Source organism: Solanum tuberosum, unplaced genomic scaffold (assembly GCF_000226075.1).
Source record: "Solanum tuberosum cultivar DM 1-3 516 R44 unplaced genomic scaffold, SolTub_3.0 scf00189, whole genome shotgun sequence".
In the NCBI taxonomy this organism is placed as follows: Eukaryota; Viridiplantae; Streptophyta; class Magnoliopsida; order Solanales; family Solanaceae; genus Solanum; species Solanum tuberosum.
This window is the reverse complement of record NW_006239113.1, coordinates 1,034,113-1,060,099: the sequence shown is the minus strand read 5'-3', so window position 1 is coordinate 1,060,099 and position 25,987 is coordinate 1,034,113. Positions and strand designations below refer to the sequence as shown.

The 25,987-nt window shown below is 29.4% G+C and overlaps 2 protein-coding genes across 2 annotated transcripts in view; both read right to left on the bottom strand.

Moving 5' to 3' along the window:
• Nucleotides 1-1,638, bottom strand: part of LOC102580532 (probable peroxygenase 5) — a 4,989-nt gene extending 3,351 nt beyond the window's left edge. Inside the window, exons 1-3 of the mRNA XM_006355004.2 lie at nt 1,529-1,638; nt 1,309-1,404; nt 295-380 (exon numbers count right to left, since the gene is read on the bottom strand). Of these exons, the coding sequence (XP_006355066.1) occupies nt 295-380; nt 1,309-1,404; nt 1,529-1,559 (213 nt within the window). The 5' untranslated portion in view covers nt 1,560-1,638. The remainder of the gene's footprint in view (nt 1-294; nt 381-1,308; nt 1,405-1,528) is intronic.
• Nucleotides 1,639-9,674: 8,036 nt separating this feature from the next.
• LOC102580207 (ubiquitin-conjugating enzyme E2 variant 1B-like) lies at nt 9,675-17,863 on the bottom strand. Its single transcript, NM_001288514.1, is given in 5 exon segments — nt 9,675-9,916; nt 10,224-10,350; nt 10,429-10,554; nt 15,673-15,812; nt 17,699-17,863. Coding segments are annotated over 5 exon segments (483 nt in total). The 5' UTR covers nt 17,730-17,863; the 3' UTR covers nt 9,675-9,857.
• Nucleotides 17,864-25,987: the final 8,124 nt, after the last annotated feature.

The following is a 25,987-nucleotide window of genomic DNA, read 5'->3' as shown; positions in this document are numbered from 1 at the left end:
CTTTATTTTTTTTAAAAAGCCCCCCCCCCCCCCCTCACCCACTCATTCATGCAAAAAACTATTTTATGACTTCTATTATATGTCATATTACCTACCATATATAGTCTTTCAATATAATATTTTTATTAGTTTTATTTCTGTTACGATTTTCAAAATGAGAAGCACTTATTAAATAATAGGAATAGGAAATAATAAAGCGTTCATATTCAAATGTACAAATCATGGAGACACTACATTAAAAATAATCTTCAGCGATAATTAATTAACTACAGATATAAATATAGAGAGACTTACCGGTCGAGTTTTTCGGCTGAGGCCAAAATTAATGAAAAAAGAGGCAAAAATGGAAAGAAAAATATTACTTCCTATTTTTCGAAAACCTGAAAAATAAAAAATAAATTAGTAAAAAAGTTAATGGTGATATTCACTTGTCATTAAATGGTACACAATGGGTGCTATAAAGTGGATGTAAGATTTTTAAGATTTACTAAATTCTAGTCCACATATTACTATTGATTTCATTTATATGTATTCAATTATACAATTATTTTGTACTTTTTTTAGGAGCCACATATTCATTAAATTGAAACAAAAATCTCTAGTGTCAAATTAGTAGGTTGGTGAATTAGAAAATGTCAAAATCGATTAAGTTAATCAAAGACGAGTTATTGACTTGCTTAAATGTTACTTGACATGAAACAAATTGGGTTAGAATGAGCGAAAAAAACTGGTTATAACCCGCTTTATTCTTACCATTTATATTCAAAATTTGATTTCTTATAATTTGTCTGAGTACCTAATAAAAATAATTCCCTTATATTATGACCATATGAAAAATATCTTGTAAAAGTATTTAAACAAATTTTCTCGTTAAGTTAATTTTGAGTTGCATATCACTCATGTTTAATCTAAGGAGATAAAATGAGCATATTATTAACCCACCTAAATCTAAATAAATTAGGCGAATTATGATTTTATAGGTTGATTTCGCCAGCTAATGAAAAAAATAAAAAGTACTCTAGTAACTCTATAATTCCGGAACTAATTATAAAAACCCTAAGTATTTTCATTATACCAAACAACTTCACACTCCAATTTTCCTCCACAAATATTTTCTCCAATTATTTACCACAAACTTTTATTGTCATGGAGAAACGCACGATTCCTTTGAGGCAAACAAGAAATGGGACTCTTCTCTCCACTTATTCATGAGCAATGCAAATCGTAAAAAAATGTTCGATCTATATACATAGTATAATTTTCAGACAAGAATGTTCAAATCGATAGATATAGAAAAAATAAAAATACCTTGATAAGTTTCCCAAGGGTAAATAATTCCATTGTTATCGATATCGAAGAACATAACATGTTTTTGTAGAGGAGTTGGTTCACTCTTCGTAATTCCTGTATATAAAATTATAATTAGATGAACTATAACTCATCAAATTAATCGATCTCGATTGATATGAAAATTATAAAACATGTAACATGAGTAGAACAAAAAAAAAAAATTAAAAATTTTGCATACCTTCTTGGTGAATGTTGTTGCAGGAAGCCATATTTAAAAGTTTGGTTATTAGAATAAAATAATGAATAGAGAAAAGAAGATATAGAAGAGAGCAATAAGAATATGGAAGAATAAAGCAAGTATATATAGAAGTTGATGTGTATTATACAACTTGGAGAAGTATACTATATATAATTATCACTCCTTCCTCCCAAGGACAGATCTAGGATATCGGGTGCGGGTTTTTGGAAATTTAATAATTTTTGGGCAAATTCTATTTTTATATTGAGAGATTTATTTTCTCCGTCTAATAATAGTTGTTCGCTATACTATTTTGGCTATACTATTTTGGGATGTCCAACAATACTTGTCCACTTTATGAAATCAATAGATAGTTTTACGCTTAGTTCCTAATTTACCCTTATCATTAATTAGAGTTAGTTATCTATTACATTTTCAAGACATTTATTATATTCAAAGGGTGATATAGTAAAATTATCCTTCTATTTATAATTTCTTAAAAATTGTACAAAGTCAATAGTAAATAAGTATTGTTGGACAGAAGGAGTATTAAATATGTAAGAAATATTTGTTAGGAATCTAATAATTTGCCTCAATTTGTTTGTCCTATTTTGATTTGACAATGGAGTTTGAGATGTTTGTCATGTTTGACTTGACATGAATTTTAAGAAAGTAAAGAAGATTTTTAAATTTTGTAGTTGGAATTAAAGATATTATCAAATGTACTAAAATATTATTTAATATTTCGGTCTTAAACATGTCACGTGAAAAGTTAGAATTACAGAGTTGTCATAAAAAACATTTTTATTGAAATGATTTTTTTTTAAAAATAGAACAAATAAACTAAAATAGAAAAATGTACTCCCTATGTCCTTTTCTACTTGTCCAATTTTGACTTTTTATTTGTCCCTTTTTACTTGTCATTTTTGACAAATCAAGAAAAAAATAATATTTTTTACCTATTATACCCTCAATTTATTTAGAGATTTAATGTTTTGAAAAAAAAGGTAAAACCTCTTTAATGAAAAAATTAATTTATCAACTAATAGAGACAAAATGATAAACTCATTGTGTTAATTTTTTTTAATAAATGAACTTCAAATTTCGAATAGTTAACAAAAATAATAATTATTGACAAGATATGATGAATGTATTTTTTGAGACGAAGTGTATTATCCGACCCCATTTATTGTAACAAAAAATGACAAGTAGGTCTACTATTTTTTGCAGGAAGAGTTTCAGCCTTTGTTGCCCTTTTAGAGCGAATTTAATTAGCAATTTGACAGGACATAGAGATCTAATTCATCAATTTAAATCTCAAAAGTGCACGATTGATAGCGTCAATTCAAATTAATCAAATTAATAAATTTCATATTTCAAATGGTTAATAAAAATTAATAGGTGGCAGACACGGGCTACAATAATAGGTTACGCGTTCGATACACATGTTCTGGCCTTGTGTGTTCATAACTCAAAATAATGATAAAGTCAAGGGTGACTTCAAAGCAAAATTGGCTGGTTGTGAGCAAAAAATAGTTATCTTTAACTCGATCTTCCTTATTACTAATTATTAATAAGGCAAAAGGAAAGCATTATCCTTATAAAACTGTTGCTAAGCAAAAAAAATCTTTATGTATAAATTCGGTAAAACCAGCAATGCAACTACTGTCTTTTCTCTCTTTCACATCTGGAATTTAGAATCTTTCTTTATAAAAACTTAATTTAATTTTATTTTCATCTCTTTATTACCTTTTCCCTTCTTTTTTTTTTATATATATTAAAAAAACTTTGTTGATTTTTTATCATTTTTCTAAAAAATATAGAGCATGTGTTAGATGCTTTGTTTTATATGTGTGTGTCTCCATGTGTGTACGGTACTTTTAAAAAATAATATAAAATATAAGGTGAATATTAATTATTTACAATTTTTATTTGTAGCTTAATTCATTGCATTTATAGTGATCTAGTTCTTTGATTTTACATTCTCGTTTATTTTGTAGTACTAGAAATAAGTGCCGTGTAAGCATGAGCCCAATATATATTATCTTATTGATTTTAATATATGTGGCACGTATTTAAAGAGTTAATCAAGTTTTTAAATATTTTAAGTTGAATTGTTGTGATTTATAATATTATTAACGTAAATTTCGAATAATATATGTTACTCGCTTTATCCTAATTTATGTAGCACATGAGAAACTTTGAGAGTCAATCAAATTTTTAATACTCCATCCGTTTTAATTTATGTGACACTTTTTGGATTTCGAGATTCAAACAAGTTTATCTTTGATCATGAATTTTTTATATATCTTTTAATTATTTTGAATTGTCAATTATTGTGACTTATAGTACTTTTTACGTAGTTTACAAATATATAAATTTCATTTCAAAAAATTGAAGATTCCACACGCAAATTTCCGATTAAACTTAAATTGTTTGACTCTTGAAAATGGAAAAGTGTCACATAAATTGTGGCAGAGGGAGTATGTTTTTTAAATATTTTAAGTTGTTAATTATTGTGATTTTTAATTTTATTAATTAATGTAATTTTAAAAATAATATATGTTGCTTTGTCGTAGTTTATGTGGCACATGTGCAATTTGGAGAATTAACCAAATTTAATATGTTTTTAAACATATTTTTAAGTTGTTAATTATTGTGATTTTTAGTACTTTACACGTAATTTTCAAATAATATATGTTATTCTCTCTGTCCAAATTAATGTGGCACATGTGAAATTTCGTGAGTTGATCAAATTTTTAATATATATTTTTTTATATTTTATTTTGTTAATTATTGTAATTTTTTTTTTTTTTGTAATTTATAAATACATAACATACTAAAAAGAAAAATAAGACAAATAAATTAAAACAAAGAAATTATTAAATATGAATAGAGGACAAGTGCAAATCGGGACCGACTGACCCTAAACTCTTATATTCGCTTCTATATTATAGAGAGTAATTTATCATGATATATCGAATAATCTATTTCATGTTACTATAAAAAATATATAAAATTTATCTTTGAGTTATACAATTATTCACCATAATTTAATTTAATCATCATCAAGGTATTTAGGTAAAAGATAACTCTTTAATTTTCAACCTAAAAGTGCAAATCGGGACCGACTGACCCTAAACTCTTATATTCGCTTCTATATTATAGAGAGTAATTTATCATGATATATCGAATAATCTATTTCATGTTACTATAAAAAATATATAAAATTTATCTTTGAGTTATACAATTATTCACCATAATTTAATTTAATCATCATCAAGGTATTTAGGTAAAAGATAACTCTTTAATTTTTTACCTAACCAATTTATTGTAGAAATTTTCACGATCAATGATTGGACACTGCAAACCGCAAAAAAAAAAAGTATTATAAAATTTTAATAATTGAAAATTGGTAAGTTCTTAGACGATAAAATACGATTTTCTAGTTGAAAGCTACATATATCTTTAATTTAATCATCATCAAGGTATTTAGGTAAAAGATAACTCTTTAATTTTCAACCTAACCAATTTATTGTAGAAATTTTCACGATCAATGATTGGACACTGCCAAATTTTCGCGATCAATGATTGGACCATGCAAACCGCAAAAAAAAAAGTACTATAAGATTTTAATATTTAAAAATTAGTAAGTTCTTAGACAATAGAATACGATTTTCTAGTTGAAAGGTAAATATATCTTCTTTAAAACGTTGTAATTAATTTGATAGTGCCATCTAGGACCATAGTCATTAGAATATGTACTTGGTACTGTATATCACATATTTAATTTCAGAAACGGACAAAAAAAAGATCACTAAAAACTCGATTTAATTGATTATGCTGCTTATTAAATCGATTCAATTGATTTGATTTTTTTAAAAGAGAAAAATCTATTCAAATTGAATCATAAACAACGTCCCTAACTAAAACTATTGTTAAAAGTAAATTGAAAAAAATATAGTATTAAAAAGGAATTTAAACCTCAATGCACAAGTGACCCAAATATAACTAGCGATCAATGATTGGACCATGCAAACCGCAAAAAAAAAAGTACTATAAGATTTTAATATTTAAAAATTGGTAAGTTCTTAGACGATAGAATACGATTTTCTAGTTGAAAGGTACATATATCTTCTTTAAAAGTAGTAATTAATTTGATAGTGCCATATTGGACCATAGTCATTAGAATATGTACTTGGTACTGTATATCACATATTTAATTTCAGAAACGGACAAAAAAAAGATCACTAAAAACTCGATTTAATTGATTATACTGCTTATTAAATCGATTCAATTGATTTGATTTTTTTAAAAGAGAAAAATCTATTCAAATTGAATCATAAACAACGTCCCTAACTAAAACTATTGTTAAAAGTAAATTGAAAAAAATATAGTATTAAAAAGGAATTTAAACCTCAATGCACAAGTGACCCAAATATAACTATATAAATCGTTCATTTGAATTTAACTTATGTACATTGTAGTTAAAGTATTATATAATATTGTAATATATTTTTAAACTTATTGTAGTAGATCTTTTACATTTATTTTCACGGATCTAATTATATATACAGATTGTATAATTTTTTTTTAATAATATCTATTTATTTTGTTGTCGTAAGTTATTTGCCTCATTTTGTTGTTACTAATTTAACTTATTGTATAGATAATTATATTATTTATTTAATTTGTAGTACATAATATATAGTTACTCCTAACATTTTTTTAAAAATTACTAGGAAGGTATAAATAATTACAAAAGGATAGAAAAGTAGTTCAATTGAGTGGATGCTTCTTCATTTGTTTTATTAATCATGAATTCTTTGTTCACTATCCAAAATATTGATCTGTCCGTTATAAAATACTTGTTATAATTATTATTTCTTGATAATTAAACGATATAAACTTTGGTCAGTACTTCAAGATGTATACTTTTATTATATTAAAGATAACAATTGAAATTTATAGTATTTTTTCTATAATTTTAAAATATTCAAATTTAAGTTTAAGATATTAATTTAATTTAATTTAATTTAATTTTATAAAGTTAGTAAATTAACTTTCGAGAAGCGAAACGTGACAACTATTTCGGTTCGATCAGAGTATGTAGTTTGAAAACGTGGAAGCAAACGAACCGCAAAAGCAACTAAAGTACATTTATTTGGCGTGAAAGTTAAAGCATAATTCAATAAAGCAATAACAAATATTTATTTGCTTTATTAACAAATAAAGAATTTGTACTTTTTTTTCTTCTTCCTTTTGGCTTTAGCTTTACTAACTTCTAACAAGCAATAACCAAGAAAAATGTATTCCCTATGTGGTGGGTGGGGTTACCTTAGTTGCTGAGGAGTAAAGACTCTTTTATCGACTTTTTATTCGGTATTCGATATTTTTTTAGGGATCAATTAACTTGAATTCGAGTTAGAAAGTGCTAAATTTAGAGCATATGAACTCATAGTTTCTTCACAAATTTAGATATTTTATGTATAAAATTGATATAATATTATCTACTGATACACATGTAAAGAAAGCTAAATTTGAGATTTGTTCCTTACGTTATAAGAAACTTATGTTTCAAAACTTAAGTTTATTTGAATTAGATTTGAGAGTTAAATTGTTAAAATTAGAAGAACAAATTGACCTCATGAGTGATCAAAATTTCAATTAAAAGAAATGTCTAAAGTTTAGACAAGCCAAGGTCACTACTTAAATCAAAATGTCTAAAGTTGGCCTTGTCAAGCCATTACAAATTATATATAGAGAAAAACCTCTCTAAATTAATATAGTTGGGACCATAAAATATTAAGTATTAATTTGTAGAGATATTATTTAATCGATAAATTAATAATTATTAATTTATAGAGTGTTTTGTGATGCTGGGTAATAAGAGTTTTCAAGATGTATTATCATAATTGATATTGCGTTAGGATATTAGAAGGCTATGAAGTGGGACATGAAATCGATCCACGAAAAATTAATGTTTTGAATGCTATCAATTTTGTGATTCCGGCTTGGACGACAAGTGCTCGGCAAGAACAACAACAAATTGTTGTCAACACTACAAAATTTGTTCGAAGGATGAAATCTCAAAGAATTTGAATGAACCCGCTTGTGAAAATGTCATTCATGAACTTGAGGTCATGATTAATGATCTCAGTTACCGCAATAAAATGGACGACAATAACCTATTGGATTATCCAGGTGAAAATGATACATATTCAGAGGTCCAGAGCTTAGAAGAAATTGTGGATACAATAAAAAAACAATGTTGATGATTAAGTTGTAGATGATACAATACATTTGGAACCAGTTACGCATAAGAAAACACTTATCATATCTAGAACTTTTCATAATTTTATGGTATAGTTCGAAAAGATAACACCGGCAGTGCCGGCTCAATGCTTATAAAAATTAGGCATATGCCTTAGGCCCCCAATTTTAGGGGGCCTCTAATTTTTACCACAATAAATTATGTGTTAATTTTTTTTATAGAAAAAAATAATTATCTAAGATAAATATATTTTTCTTAAAAAATATATATATTATTTTATTCACCTTAACCTCAATAAATAGAAGAAGTCAAGAAAAATTTGTTTCGTCTTCTTACATTCTCTTCACTAACTCTCGCACTGTAATTTTCTAGACTCCTTTTATACTATAGGTAAGTTAGAGCTCTATAAAAAATATGAATAAATAGTAAAAATCATGTTTTGGATAAAGTGAATTACAAGCCTGTTTAGATTGACTTATTTTATGTGTTTTTAAATAAAAAAAAAAAGAAAAAGAAGAAGCTTATAAGCTGTTTTGTCAACGTATTACTTATAGATTAATGTTAACAAGTTATATCATAATTGCTAGCTAAAAAATTTTAGGCCTTTAATTGAAATTTCGCTTTAGGCCTCCAAGTACGTTGAGCCGCCCCTGAACACCGGAACTGTTGGATGCAATAAGAAAAGTTAGAGATGAACTTCAACTAGTTTTAAAGTTTAACAAAAAATAAAACACAATAGAATCACATTTTACTAAATTGTCTTAGATATATTTGTACTTTTAAAGAAATATTAATTTATAATATTAATGGGATCATGTATTTATATAGGGGTCTTCTGAAAATATATTATCTTATGATCTTATCGAAATAAGTGATTTTTTCAATTGGCCCAAGTCGAGACCGGAGAAAAATATTATCTTAGAGAAATTATTAATTACCGAGTATTAATTTAGTGAGGTTTTTCTGTATGTAGTATAGTTACTATATATATATATATATATTAGGTTTTGCTAAAGGCCACAATTTTAATAAAAAATATCTAAAGCTTTGAAGTAGTTTCAAAATGGATTTATCTTTTATATAAAAAATAAATAAATTAAGATACAACTCAAATGATGGCCACAAAATATGATTTTTGTGCACTTCACCCTACATTATGTCATTACCCATTTTTAAAAATGTCGTTTTCGAAGAAAACTAATGAAATAGTTTTTACAGATGGCAATTAAAAAAGATTTATATAGTTCAAACTTTCTAAGCAATGACTGCTTCAATATATCATGGGAGGGATAGAAACTCTCGATCTTAAATTAGAAGTCACAAGTTTGATCCCTAATTGTTGAATAAATTATGATATTTCCTTTTCGATGGACCTTAGGTTATACAAATCTAAATTATTATTATTATGGGACCAATACAGGCACTGCACATGGACATCTTTTCTTGAGCTGAAGGAGTGTTGATGGTAACGGTTGGTGTGGGTGGTGGGGGGGGGGGGTGGGGGGGGGGGGGGGGAGGGGGGATTGCTACTCCTATAACACGTGTTGTTTGATGTGAGTATAAGGTATAATAATCTTGAAATAAAATGTAGAAATATTTTATTCTGCATTTGATTGGAGGTATTAGACAATCCTTGAATTATTTATCCCACCATTTATGTCATGGTGATGAGATAAGTTATCCGTTATACATGGTGAGGTAACTTGTTCCCAACCAAACGACCACTAACAAATCACTAAGTTTACTTGAAATCACATAAATATTATTCTTCCATAACCTAAATTGATCTCTTTAAGCAGACCATCATTTGTATTCTCAAACAAACAAACTTGAGCAGCATTCAGCAAATCAAAAGTAGTATGAAAACTATAGTTAGCCTTATTCAGAGAGTTGGATAATTGGCATTAAACATCAATCCATCCCATAATTTAAGGAGGATTCAATAAGAAATACAAAACATACACATACTTATACATGCTACGATACTCTCGAATCGTATCGTCTACGTATTAAGGTTATATACAACATTATTATCTTTCAGTATTTTATCAAAACTTACATAATGCAGCATTTCACAACTAGGCCTTTTTGATCCACCCGGCCCTCTTCATTGCCTGGCAAAAGAAAGTAGTCTTCATTCAGATTGATATCGTAATTTTGTTCTCAACGTGCTATTTGATCTAACAATGCGGTACATTACTGCAATTGCTCGTATCGAGACATTACTGAGGCAGCCATATAGCCACAAAGTGGAGTCTAGATATGGTTAGAGTGTATGCAAACCTTACCCCTACCTCAAAGGTAGAGAGGTTGCTTTCGATAGAACCTCAACTCAAGCCGATATTATATAGAACAAGAGATAATAATAAAAATGAGAAGTACTAGAAGTTCTTTATATTGATCAACCTAGTAATGACTCACCATCAGAAGGTTGAGCTAGTTTTCGATTTTGGGGAGACGTCATTTCCTTTTTCAACTGCATCAATATATCCTCCATTGTGTTTTCTCTCTTCCAGTCAGCAAGCATGGGGAAATGACTTGGCTCTACCTGAAAAACTCTCACGCATAAGCATACTTTGTTCATATGAAACCTAATAAAGTCGGATAGAAAGTACGTGGTACCTACCACACCAGTTTCATAATTTACGCAGCTCATGTTAATCCTGGACTGGAACCTTACACCAGGTGGCTGATCCGGATACTCCTTTCCACAAAATAGTTTCAGCTGATAGATGCGCCCTTCGTGTACAGTCTGTCAACATTACATGTCATTATCACAGAAATTTTTGCTTTCCTTACGGTCAAAGTCAGCATGAGTTGCGAGCAATTATTTTGTCAGTCTTACAAAAACGAATTGAATACGGTAAAGAAATGTATTTTGAGCCTAACTCAACTCCAAAAGCTAGCTCTGGAGAGGAGGATTGCCCAAAGACGATATAAGGAGACCAAATCACCCATCCCATATCTGATGAAGTACACTTAACACTCTTGACGGGCGGATTGCCCAAGATCATATAAGAAGACCAATTACCCATGTCATATCTGATGGGAGACTCTCAACACTCCCTGCACGCCCAGACCTCGTTAACCGGAGTGAGGACAATATAATATGGGGGCCCAACATTGGTGAACAAAGAATTGAAATGGACCTGGTTTTGATACCATGTTGAAGTGTGTGACTATCTCATCTAAAATCTTAAACCGTCAGAGAGCACACTTTTATATTTAATTGTATTCTAAACAAATACAAACTGAAGGCACATTGGATAGAAAGATGGTTGTCTTGATTCCTAATATTGAGTTAACTCCATTTAAGACCCCTAGAGAGGTTTCCAACAACTACAGAAGGATAATTTTCATTTACAAAAGACCATAATTATTCAAAGAATGCTAAATAACCTAAGTGAGAATTAAGGTCCACTATTTTTTGTCAACGGCTAACTTGTGCTTACTAACAAAATCAAATTTCTTTTTATTACATAAATATACGGTTCCACCCACCTAATGCTGACCTCTTGTTTCTATCATCACACGTTGTGGTTGAAAATCAAGTTATCCATAAGTGCAGAGTTGAGCAGCTGGAGGCAGTTACTCCATTGTCGTTCTATAGTTCTACTTTCATTTTAATACTTTCAGCCATACTGTATTGATCGTTCATTTATTTTTTATGCACCCGTGTAGAACAAATGCAATATGGGCAGTAATAACTCCTTAAACTCATCCACATAAATTAAAAGTTAGGAGTTGTTGTACGCTAAAATTGGCCAAGAAAAAGATGTGAGTACCCATACTGGAAGGTATGCATAACCGTATTAGATACATACCTGTAAACAAATTCATGTAACATAGGTTTCCGTAAGCAGTTGAACTAGAAAGTATGACTGTACAGCAGTTCACTTTTTATTCCAATAGGTAGCTCAGTTACTAATAAGACAATATTGGCTTTTTGATGAGGTTGAATGTGTTGGGTACAGTATCAAGGGGATGAATTGAAACTAAAGTGATATAAGATGTGTCAAAACTCAAAAGTGCAATATTTTCATAATAGTTTCTTATCCAAAGAGATGAAGAAGGTATGTAAACACTGATATACTGATAGATCAACACAAATGCAGGACTTATGTAACATGTCTACTTCCTTCGTCTTTTTCTTTCTCTTTTCTTTTGTGGTAACTCGAACTTTCATAAAAGCAGAAATCAGAGAAGAACAACACTAACAATAAATTCAGAAAAATCCGTTAACGCTAAAAATTGGACAGATGATACCTCCTAAGAATATTACATTTAGTACAAAAAAAGATCCAAAACAACCAAACACCTCTGTTACTACAAGCATTCACATGAAGTACTCATACCTATGTCGCACACATCAGACACTGATATAGTGATAGTCAACACAAATGCAGGACTTATGTAACATGTCTACTTTGGTCGTCTTTTTCTTTCTCTTTTTTTGTGGTAACTCAAACTTTCATAAAAGCAGAAATCAGAGAAGAATAATACTAACATTAAATTCAGAAAAATCCAATAACGCTAAAAATTGGAAAGATGATACCTTCTAAGAAAATAACTTTTAGTACAAAAACAGATTCAAAACAACCAAACACCTCCATTACTGCAATCAGAAATGTCAAAATGCCTTCGCGCCGACACCTAACATGCCGCTCTCCACCAGTTTATTCAGTCTGAACTCTGAACTACATTTGCTCTCTCTATCTCTATCTCTATCTCTTCTTCTTTTTCTTCCCCTTCTCTAGACTGTTTCCCGCTCTTCTATATCTACCCCCTCATTGGTTATCTAAACCCTAAATAATAAAACATATTTGAATGCCGAGGCAAATCTCTAGATTATTTCCTGCAATACCAATCCTTGTTACTCTAGTTTCTTTTATCTATATAAGAACATGCATGCTGCTTTTTACCATACTGAATTCTTTTTCTTGAAATGGTAAGTATTGTGCCCTACCATCTTCTTGTTCACCAAAAGGGCGGAGTTTAAAAATCGAAGCCCTTCGATGAAAATCAAAGTGTCATTTTCAAAGTTTTTGTGGCCCAAGTGTGTCCTTAGTTCCTTGTGGCAGAAAGATGCACCTGGAATAAATCATATGTGCAAACTTACTCGTTAAGTCATTAAGTGGCAAAGAGCGTGTCGCCAACTAATTACAAATTCATCCTTGGATTGTAAGTCATCACTAATAGCTCTTGATGATACAACAACAACAATAACAACTATGTCTTAGTCCCAAACAAGTTGGGCTGGCTATATGAATTCTCATTGATCATGTTTATCCAATTAAAATTCATCTTAGACAAGCCTTATGTGAAATACAAATAATAATAGAAATACTATAAGTTCTCTATATTTTCAACTAGCAAAAAAATCTCTACTAGGCTAAAAAACTCCTAGAGAGCATTGGACCTAAATTAAATGTAATAATAAGACTAAAACCTTTGGCAAGGGCAGAAGATAACAAGGGATCAGAAGCAACTGAGGAGGACCATCCCTCTATGCATTTTATGGACCATCGGGAAGGAGAGGAACAACACTTACTTTGAAAATAAAAGGGCTCACATATCTGATATCCGGAATCAAAAATACTTGTCTCTGAAATCTGTTCTTTTGGTGTAAAAGATGTCATTGAGAGTATGTATCAGTATATAGAGTTTTTAGATTTGTTAGGAAATTTGTAACTGGTGCTTTGCTGTTTTAGGTGTTGACTGCTTATGATGCAGTCTTTTGTACCATCATGGTACCTTTATTAATAAACTTTAACCTTATCAAGAAAAATATGACTAAAACCTTGTTTTCCTCATAAGGACTAACAGGACTAAAATCTATTCTCAAGCAGTGTCTATCGACTATATATGTTTTTCTCTTCTGCTGTGCTCTATCTTTCGCAAGTCTGCATGAATTCCAAGAGATTGTAGGTCTTTCAAGACATTACCTTCCATGTGTTTTAGGCCTACCTAGTCCTTTTTTAACACCTTCATTCACCATGGTATGACATTTACAGACTAGTGCATATGAAGGTCGAGGCAGGACACGACCAAACCAAGCGACCTTCACTTGTTTTATCTCAATGTGTGCTACTTGCACCTTCGAGAAAATGTGGTCATTTTTTTTAATCTTGTATTACCACGTATCCGTATCCATATCCGTATTAGGATCCGCAGCCCTGTAACACTCATCTTGTGGATTTGTTGAACTTTAGTGGCCCAATACTCACTCTCATATAAAATTGTTGGTCTTATAATTTGTTCTATAAAACCTATCTTTCACTTTAATAGGCATCCTTTTATCACACAACACCCTGGTAGCACTCTCCATTCCAACCATGCGTATTTGATTCTGGGTGGAACATCTTCATCTACAATTCCATTCTCCTCAAACAACAAGCCTATGTATCTATATTGTTTGCATTTAGGCACTACAACCCCATCTAAACTCACCTCAACTTCATTTTTCTTATGCTGACTAAACTTGTAGAGCATATATTCGTTCTTACTTCTACATATCTTAAAACCCTACTCTATAGATTGCTTCTACATAGCTCAAGCTTTTGGTTGACACTCTTGCTAGTTTCGTCAGTTAGCACAATATTGTCAGCAATAGTATACACCAGCAAAGCTGACTCTGACATCCTAAAATATGTGATGTATCATTTTTCCCTTAACAGATTATAAATGATTTAGACACATTCAGAATCCTGTTTCAAGGAGGGACTCCTATACTCTCTTTCCACCAATTATTCTTTTGCTACTACTCGTACTGCTTACCTTCTTCCTTCCTCTTGCACTCTTGAGTCATTTCCTTGCCCCAACTATTACATCCTATTACATGCATCATATCATACTCTTTCTTTTAGCAGGTTCTAAATGATAATGACGCAAATACAATATTGTGCACACGTTGTACATCATGTTTTCTTTAGCAGATGACACATAAATATGACTCAAAAATTGATATCCCATAAGTGGGATGTTCTCTCTCTGCCTCTTCATTCTACAACTCATTGCCAACATATTTTTTATCAATAACTTGTATGGCATACTTTCTTCTTAATTATTCTTCTTTTTCAAGTGCAGCCACAATCCTGTTCAAAATGAATGGACCTGCAGTAGTTTAGTTTTCCTAGTTAACCCAGATAAACTTTCTCCAATAACTTAGCACATGGATAAGGCATAATCAGCCCTAAGTCCCCTTCCTCTCAGTTATCTTAGTATTGTTTTTAGGATACCCAGGGAAAGATATCTCAAAAATGAATGCAAATCAAGTCTGTAACAAAATCGAGGTATGATCAAATAGTCAGCAAAGGTAACTGAAGACCAGCCTGATAACCAAATTCAAAAACATATTTTCATTAACAGCAGAACAAAGTACCATGAAGCCTAACTGCAGTAACGGTAGTTCTGCCAGTACAGCTAACAATTATTACTTATTAGAATAACCAAGATATACATACAAATCTAAAAACTGAAATTCAGTTAAATCTAGGCTTAATTTGGATTGATTCATGTGATTTATAACATGTAAACTCCGAAAAATGTGACTTATGTTTTTCATGGAAGAGAATTCAAAACTGTGTTGTTACCTTGTTAGTTCTACGACTTGAGTGGTAAGATTTCAATTGACTATCTTAATTGACAGGATTCAGTATCCATTGTAAATGAGTAATAACATACTTTAGATGTCAACATGAGAGTTGTACCTCCTAACATTTTAGGTCCAAAATCCAAAATACAATGTCTACGTGCAAATATATAGTTGTAAAGTCACTTGCATCCTTAAGAAAAACAATCAAGCTATTCAAGAACACAGGAAAAAAGAGTCACAAGCACAAACATGAAAGAGCTGATAAAGCAAGCCTACATTAGGAGGGCCAATGATAGTTCCTGTCCATGACTGCATGTACACATCATCTGCATCATCCATCCCATAGCTGACAGTTCCATCCCCTATTCCTTTTTCTCCTCTTTCAAGCTCCTCCAATAATCTGAAATTCCTTGGGACTGGACATGAACACAAATATTATCAGGTGAAGATTACAAAACATGCTTATATAGTATGTTGAATGTAGTGCATTAAGAACGGCTTCCTTGAAAAAGACTAAAGACAAAGTTACTGAACAATATCATGTCACAATTACAGATGATGCATTATGCAGTTTAGAGCAACAAAAGGAGTAGTGTTAGGCTAAATTTCATTACACTGCAAGGTAGCATTGAATGTCTAAGGAAAATTAATACTCCTTCCGTCCCATTATATGTGGCACCCTTTCCTTTTTAGTCCGTCCCAAAAAGAATGTCACCTTACTATAATTAGAAACAAACTAACTTTAATATTCCCCTTTTACCATTAGCCTTATATAAATGACGAGATCGCCAACAGCTTTCCCGTGAAAGTAGTTGTTTCTAGGAAGCTAATAAAGATAATTGGTTACGTGTTTAGCACAATTATCAGCATTAAATTAAGGATGCAAGCAAGCTAAACAGAAAACTCAAACTGGAACCAAGATTAGAACCTCTGGCATCTCCATAGATGAAGGTCTTATTTTCTACTCTTGGGTTAGTGAAGATTAATCCTCATTTGGAGCCACAGAAGTAATGTTTTTCGAGCCATTCACCCACTACTCTAATCAAGAAAGTGTAAGTCAGTGTTTAGTTCGATTTATTTTGATGGCTTCTCTGCTATGGATGAAAAGTAGCTGTTAGTTATTTCTAATTACAATAAAAGCAATTACTTTTACAATTACAGATAAAACACTTGAAGTTCTGTTATCCCTACTTCATGTTGTCTTACACTAGTTCCCACCCAACACATTCAAATATTTACCCTCACCAGCAGCTAGAGGAGGAGAAAGGAATGATATCCAGGCCTGGACTTAGCACCTATCATCCAACTACTCCTTTTGCGAATGGAAAGAAGAAAGGATGGTCGTAGATCACTGATGTTGAATTCACGAAAAAGATAATTTGTGAAAGAATCGTGGATTCTCGGAGAATGCTTATATTATAATAAAGTAGGAAGGAAGGAGCGAAAGCTACTCAATCAGACAGGAGAAGCGACCAAAGAAAGTTGGTTCGCCTTCTCTCCTCCACTACAACATAGGTCATTCCAATCCCTGATGAAAATATTCCAAAACGGAATTGGATTTCCACTCATAAGTATGGGAAGGTTCGATATCTTTGAGAGGGTTATATTTATGGTTGACATGGGGTGGATCTTTTAATGTGGTATGTCATAACTCATAAATCACATTACCCTTCTTTACATCCACATTTTTTAACCATCCATATCTCAGATACATTATCCTCTCACTGAAGTTAGATTTCAATTTCCAAAAGAAGCCAAACAAACAAACACACACACACAGAAGCAGTAGCAAATCAAGAAAGGAAACTCGACCTCCACAATCGATTAAGCCCAAAACACCCAAGGCGGCGGGATATGTACCACCCGGATAGTAAACCCCAGCTACAGATTACAACAGGGTAGTAACCTTATCAATAGTTTCTTATAGAAACAGAACTTCCAAAGTTGGCATCAATTCAGCTAATAACTTCACCTTAATTGGGCAAGCATTTCTGTTAACAAAAACTTCAACTTTCCCATAAAAGTGTACACCAAATTCATCCAATAGGGCTAAAAATTGAATCTTTCTATGTCAGCAATCATCAGCCAACTCACTTAGCCTAATCTGAACAAAACCCAATAAAGAAACCCTATTCCCAAATACCATAAAGAGTTTAAACAGCACAAAAATTGTTAACCCGATGAATCCAAACAAAAAAGACCACTTTTGGATAACAAGACAAAAGAGTTCTACAAAGATCTACAACCCCAAACTTGAACTGAAAATAAAAATCCATTCTTTTTCCAAGATTTTGATGCTTACCTACAACTCTTGATGATCCTTCTGACCCCATTTCTGGCAACATTCAGAAATACAACAGTAAAGAAAGGTTCTTTGAGGTGAAAAACCAAAAGGGTATTCCTAAGAAAGAGGCAACAAGAAAGAGAAAGTGAGAAATAGGGAAAAAGGGGAAGAAGATGTTGGTCCCAACTCCCTAAATCAAGAATGCAGCTTTATGGTACACTAACTACTATTCACTATGTGAAGTTTACAACTACTAATACAATTTGAGGATAAGATTTTAGGTAAAAAGGGGAAAAAATGATCAAACTAAAAAGGAAATGAATTGATGATAATATGTTCATCATTTTTAGTGTCACACTCACCTATCGCCACATAAAATTCACCGCTTGAACTTTTGTTGTTTGGTAAAGTTAAAGAGCAAAATTTGACTCCTCAAGTAAATTGTTAAACTAACCACCCAACTTTGATATTGAGATTTCAGTCTTGCCTTTTTTATATTGTTAAAATATTTTTAAATATTGAGAAAATAAAATATTTTTATAAATATTCGTGGTGTAAGATCTTATTTGTTTTCGTTAAGATTAACATATTTGAAACCAAATGTGCATCTGAATGATTAATGCATTGTTCTTATATTTGAAAATATTGAATGTTTAAGACCATTTGTGTTTTCAACATTTGAATATGCGTAGTTTCTTTATTTGTAAACATAGAAGTTGAATCGTGTGTTCTTCGTAGTCTGGACCATTTAGTAAAAAATTTGGCTCTGACATTGTTAATAGTTAGTGATAGTGGTGGTGATAGTTGTGATGGTGGAGGTAGTTGGTGTTGTAATGATCAACGTGGTGGTGATGGTTGCGATGCTGAAATTGATTGATGTTATAGCTAGTGTCAATTGTATTGAGAAGGATGTGTAATCATTGATAATATGATGGTAGATGTGGTTGATAGTAGATATTGATCGCATTGGTGATGGTGGTTGATAGTGATGGAGCGGATATATTATTATAATGATGGAGCGATAAATATAGTAGCGATTGACAATATTGGTTGGCAGCACTGTTGGTTGCTAGTGTGGTTTTGATAACAGATGTGATGGTGATGGCATGTGGTTGTCAACAATAATGATGATTAATAATGGTGGTGATAATTGTAATAGCAAAGGTAGTTAATAATGGTGGTGGTTGAATTGTGGATAATATGGTGATGGAAATTATCCATACACAATTTTTTTTAATAATATTAAAACTTTATTCAAGACCTTAACGATTAAAACTTATTCAAATAAAAAAAAAGTGTTTAAATCTTAAGGGTCTGTTTGGCCATGTGCTATGAAATCATGACATGAAATTATGAGATGAAATTGAAGTTTTGTTTGGACATGCAATTTGGACTTTTTATGTTGTGTGTTTTCTTATGAACATAAAAAAACTCATGAGCTGTAAAACTATCAAAATTGTCTCAATTCTTTATATAATCTTACCAAATTATAAGCAAAAGTTAATAAATCACATATTATACTATCACAAAACTTTTTTTAAAAAATACAATATTTATTGATTAAATTTAATTCAATAACAAAATAAAATTAAACATAAGTTGTAGTGTCTTTAATATAATTCTTCCACATAGTACGGTCAATTTTCTCACGTTGAACTTACATTTCTCGATCAGATGACCAAAAGATGAACCAACATTATTACCTTGAGCCATTTGTTGGTCAATTTGGTTGGTAAATAAATTTGATCAAAAATAAAGAATTTGGTGAATATAAATGGTAAAGTAGGAAATGATTTAGAGTAAATAAATAGTATAAAAAGTAATGATATAAATTAGGGATAAGGGTCTGAAAAATCCCCAACTTTTGGTTGAATTTTGTTGTTGTGATACTAAACTTTCATAAGGACCTATTACCTCCCTAGACTATTTAATACCGTATTTTAAACATATATATTTGCCCCACGTGGACATAAAAATAATGCAAAATTATAAATAGTAATGTGTCCCACATGAGCACATATATACCCTTTTAAAATACACTATTAAATAGTTCATAGGGTAAAAATACAGTATTAAATAGTCTAGGGAGGTAATAGGTCCTTATGAAAGTTTAGTATCACAACAACAAATTCAACCAAAGTTGGGGTATTTTTCAGACCCTTATCCCTATAAATTATAAACTTTTATTACATATGAAATAAATGGTTAGTAGATATAAATGTGGAGTTATTTTTACAAAAATATAAACTTGTGGATCAATTTTTATATTTGAAAAATCTCTAATCGTGATTTGAAATTTCCAAATCATAATTTTTTGGAGAATTTGGGATTTCATCTCATGATACGAAATCATTAGCATGAAATCGCATGTCCAAACACCTACTTAGGATATGCGATTTCATCTCGTGATTTGAAATAATGAGATGAAATCAACATCTAGACATGCGATTTCATCTCATGATTCAAATCATGAGATGAAATTTTAAATTCTCCAAAAAGCTTGATTCTGAAACTCTATGTCAAAATAACACAATTTTCAAAAACAAATATTGATCCACAAGTTTATATTTCGTAAAAAAAAAAATCACTATTTTATATCTACATACCATTTTTCATATATGTTGACAAAAATTATAGTTTATATTAATATTCTTACCAACATTTAAACCATTTATATTGGATATAAATATACTCTCAACAACCAAATTTATGGTTGATATTATTACTTTTTTTAACCATTAAATAATTTATAACATATATAGACATTACTCTCACCAACAAAATCTATACTTGATACTCCTTTGTCCACTATTAACTTTCACACTTTGTAAGAAACTATAAATAGAAGAGTAATTTTACTATATCACCTTTTGAATATAATACATACAATCTCTTGAAAAACATAATAGAAAAATGACTATAATTAATGATAATGATAAATTAGAAATAAAGTAGACAAATATTATTGGACATCTCAAAAAGTATAGTGGACAACTATTGTTGGACGGAATATTATTATTCTTACCCATTTTTAAACCATTTATATCGAATATAATCATTACTCTCACCAACCAAATTTATAATTGATATTATTATTCTTACCCGTTTTTAAATCGTCTATATATTTATGCGCAATTATCTCTTCATTACATTACACCCCAACATTTTTGGATTATGTAAACAGATTATAAAGTCCTGAAGTTGTAGCTTTTTTAATTTTTGGAAATAGGTGGTCAACACTTATTTGGCTTTGTAATGATCTATTTTTGTATATCATATATATTCACTTAGTATCATAAAAGATCCGCTAATTCCAAAAAAAATAAAAATAAAGAGCAACTTTCACATTTAGCAAACATGAAAATCATATTTGTATGTTATAACTATAGTTTGCATAATTGCGCTCCATAGCAAACTATGGAGCATCAGATTGTATAAATCGTTGGGGGCATCAGATTTGTATAAAATCGCTGGCAGTCTCTCATTTGTATAAATCGTTGGCAGCCTCTCGTTTGTTATAAATCATTGGCAGCCTCTCAATTCAATTTTATGTGTTTGTATATCTGCATAAAATTTGAATTTGTATACAATTGAATCGAAATAAAACGTTTGTATATCAAAATCTCTCTCTCTCTCTCGCTTTATACAACACAAATTATACATTGTAATTTGCATAATCTTTGTGTGTATAAAGCGAGAAAGAGAGAAAGTCACAAGAGAACTGGACATGGGAAGATCTGTATTTGTATAATTATAAGTGTATAGAACGGAAATATATATATATTTGTATTTGTATATACAGTTTTCTCTCGATTTATACACAAATGCATTTTACATATTTGTGTTTGTATAAAGTGAGAGAGGCGAGGGAGAGACTGGCGAGCGAGAAATGGAGAGTGGCGAGCGAGAAATCTAGAGAGAGAGGCGAATGACAATTGTTTGCTACGGGTTACAATTAAATCAAACTGTGGTTATAACATTTAATTTGAATTAATAATTTGCTATTTTATACAATTTTCCCTATTGTATATCATATATTGATAGAGTGGACAAATAATTCATTTTTTCTTAGAATTGTCGCCAGCCAAATTGGTCCAAACTTGCCTTATAATATATAGTTTGTATAATTTTTACTACTTTAATCTATTAATCAAGGTGATAAACTGACAAGTTAAATTTATCATTAAATCTGTATCAATCGAATTCTAATGTAAATATCGAATAAAAAAAGTTAAATGCATCTCTAAGCTAAGAGTTGTATTGAAGAAATACGAAGAGTTCCAGAATTTATTTTTTTCTGATTATATTTCATTCTTAAATATGTATGTGTATTTATACTATGAATAAGTTGTATTATGTATAATACAAGTATCCTATTTCTATTCACCATTTCCTAGAAAAAAAAAGGGAACTGAATAAATATATACTACGAAATATTATTTTTACACATGTAAGGATTAATTTTAAATACTACCAGTCTACCCTAAACGAATTCGGTTCCAACAACTACATGATCACAATTCACAAGTGAATTAACTAATTCATAAAAATATTATATATATTATGCAAATAAAATGACATATCGATATTTTATTTAATAGCTTTGAGAATCGAATGTAGTGTTTTTATCGCAAGATATTGATGATGACAATTTTTTTGACTTTTTATTCAGTGTTTTGCCTGATGTATTTATATTGAAATTTAATTATTTTGAATTAGCGATACATAGGATCCCATCAAAAGAAAGTACTCCTTATTAAAGATTTTTTTTTATTCACGACTCAATCTAAAATATCTAATTAAGAAAAAAATAATTTTATTTCACTACACTATATCTTTTGACGATAACAAAGATGACATATATATATATGCAAGTTTTCATGTGTAGTATTTTTTAACCTTTATTATTTGGAGTGTTCTTGGTTCGGGTACCACTCCTAAGTCCCAAACATTCTTTAAACATAAGATAAAAAATTAGTACCCCTCTTTTCTGTTATGTTACGATTTTCGAAAGATAATTTGACTAGTTTTTAAAGTTAAATTAGATTACATTAATTTGATATTTTAAAACAAAATTTTAGATATTTAAAAATTATACGGAAAGTACTATAAATTGCAAATTTTTTCATAAAAATATATCTTAAAATATTAATCAAAATACATATTATTTGATTCTCATAAAGGAAATTATGACAACTAACTCGCAATAGGGAGTTAAACTAACTAATATTCAATGTAATATTGAACATAAAATATTTAATTTTTAAAAACAAAAGTTATAAATGGGAAATTTATGCGGTTAAGCAAACTTATACTACTTAATTACTCATCATAGCTATAGTTTGCTATAATTACCACTCGCGACTAACATTAACCATTAATTATGTGGGTTGACTTCGAGTTTGTATAATTAGCCACATTTGTATATGTATAATTCGCCACATTTGTATAATTCACAACTAACAATTCTTTGTTTGATTTGTATTTGTATACGATGGTTTGTACTTGTATATGACGATGATTTCCTTTGGTTTTTCAGTTTTGTCATCATATACATTCAATCTTTTTGTGTATAACTTTTTAAAGTTTGTATAAACGTGTAGTTTTCGGATTTTGTATAGTATAATTTTTATAATGTAGTTTGTATAATATATTTTGTATAATTGTTTAAAGTTCATATGTTTATGTTTGTATCAATTCGTTATTTCGAGTTTTATTATATTTGTATAATTCCAGACTTTATATTACTCAATTATACAAAAACACGTGAATTATACAAACGTACCTGCTAATTATACAAACGAGATGTGAATTATACAAATTATTGTCCTCTCTAGCTCGCCTCTCTCCTCCCTCTCCCAATCTTGCTCGCCTCTCTCCTCCCTCTCCCATTCTCTATCGCCAAAATATACAAATACATATGTATAATATACAATTATCTAACCATTATACATATACAATTCACCTCTCTCCCACTCTCTGCCCTCTCTCGCTCACCTCTTTCCTCCCTCTCCCAATCTCACTCGCCACTCTCCTCCCTATAACATGTAGCTACGAATCGTAGTTAGCAAACTATAGCTATGGAGAGTAATTAGGCTATTTTTGAGTGGCTATATACGAAAGTTCCTCATATTAAAATGTATAAAATATAAAATATAATGATTAATAAAGAAATTAATATATCATTTCACTATTATTTCTTTTCAAGATAAAACTAAAACATTCAATGTTTGTTTCCGTGGCTTTCTTTTGTTTCCCTTTAATTAAAGAAGCATAGTCAACATCGTTGAACTTTGATTGATTGTGTACGTATTATATTGCTTGTTCCATTCAACTTCTTTTTCACAATTTTGCCAAATTTTTGTTTTTCATATTTTTTTTTTAATATTAACTATTTATTTTAATTTATTTTTAAAAAAATCCATTAAAACTAACATTATATAATAGTAAATTATGTATTTTATTTATTATTCTTAAAAAATATGAAAAAAATTATGAATAAATAAAAGTGAACAAAGAAAGTAATATTATAAAAATAATTTTTTGAGGAAAAGAAATAGAAAAGCAAAGAAAAGATCTAAAGTAAAACATCTCGATAAAATTTAAATTTAATCGAATTCCAATATAAATATTGCACAAAACAAAGAAAGGCAGAGACGTGAGGAAGGAGAAAGATTTATCTAAAAATGGTGAAAGTGGGACCGCTAATCCATTAAAATAATTTAAATATATTAAATAAAAAGTTAAAATTAAGAGTTATAAAAAATAATATATATTTTAAATAAAAATATATCTTAATTATTAAACAAACTAAAATTAAGACAAATAAATTAAAACAGAATAAGTAATATTTTAGTTCGTTTCTAGATAATATAAAATATGAATATTCCATATTCGTTTCCGTAGCTCTCTTTTGTTTTCGTTGAATTAAACGAACACTCCACAATCGACATTAACATCGTTCAAATTTCATAATTTCAAATAAGTTAAAATGTTATATTTATACAAAAATAAATATATTTTTAATTTCCTTTGTTATTTTATCATCTTTAACTATTTTAGATGAATTTTACAATAAAAAGCAAAAGAATTGGATTTATATATGGTAAGCTTTCAAACAAGAAGAGAGACGTGATGAAGAGAAAGAAAGATTATTCAAAATGGAAAATTGTGAAAGTGGAACCATTGGTCCATATGTCAAGCTATAAAGGTTCGGACATAAATAAGTTAGCGTTTGATCATAAATGTTTTTTTTTAAAAAGAAAATTAGGTTAAGATAAAGTTTAGTATGTGTTTGACCATAATTTTTGAGAAACATATTTCATTCTTTTTAAAGAAAAAAACATGAAACATGATTTATATTTATAAATTTTAAAAATTATAAAGAATATCCATAAATTTAATAGAATATTATCCTTTTTCATAATGATTTATATAATATATTATCCAAAATTATAACATGATAATTTAATAAAATTATTAATAATACAATTATTATACTTTATCAAATTATAATTAGTAACTAACTATTCTTTAATATAATTTTCTTAGGAGTAATCTCTTTAATAAAAGGTAGGGTAATAGAATTATAGTTGGAATCATTACTAATTGACTTTTTTTAAAGTTTTTTTTATTATAAATATAAAAAATTGAAGTATGTTTTAATATTTTTTTTTTAAAAAAAATTGACCAAAAAAGTGCACACACATTTTTTCTAGATTTTGAGATCTTGGTTGTTTGCCAAAACTTGGACAAATTTTATGGCTAAAATTTTTTCCAAAAACTTGTACACAATGTACATAATATCTATGGCCAAAACTTTTCTCCAAACGTTCTTCAGACATAAACATAAAATATGCTCTATGTGATCTGACATATTTCTTAAGAAAATTATAGTTAGAGAAGTGTTTTACTAGTTAACTTTATTAATGATGTTTTTTAATTTAAAATTTGACTATTATTAATTCACAGTTTGCTCAGTCGAAGATTTTACAAAAATAATCTTTTTTAACTTTTCAAAATTAGATATAAGATTTATGTACACTTTACGCTCTGTTGATCAGGAACATATTAAGTTTATTGTTGTTGTTTGTTGTTGACACGATAAGAAAAAAATTACAAGAAATGTTTAATTTGTTAAAATTAATAAATAAAACTAAGGGAGTAGAACTCCATCCTTTTCACCTTGATTATGTATTTTTGTTTTGACGCAAAATTTTAGAAAGTTAATCTTTTCGAATTGTGAATTTAAATTAATATATATATATATATATATATATATCTCTGAGCGCGATTTTTTTGTGTTTG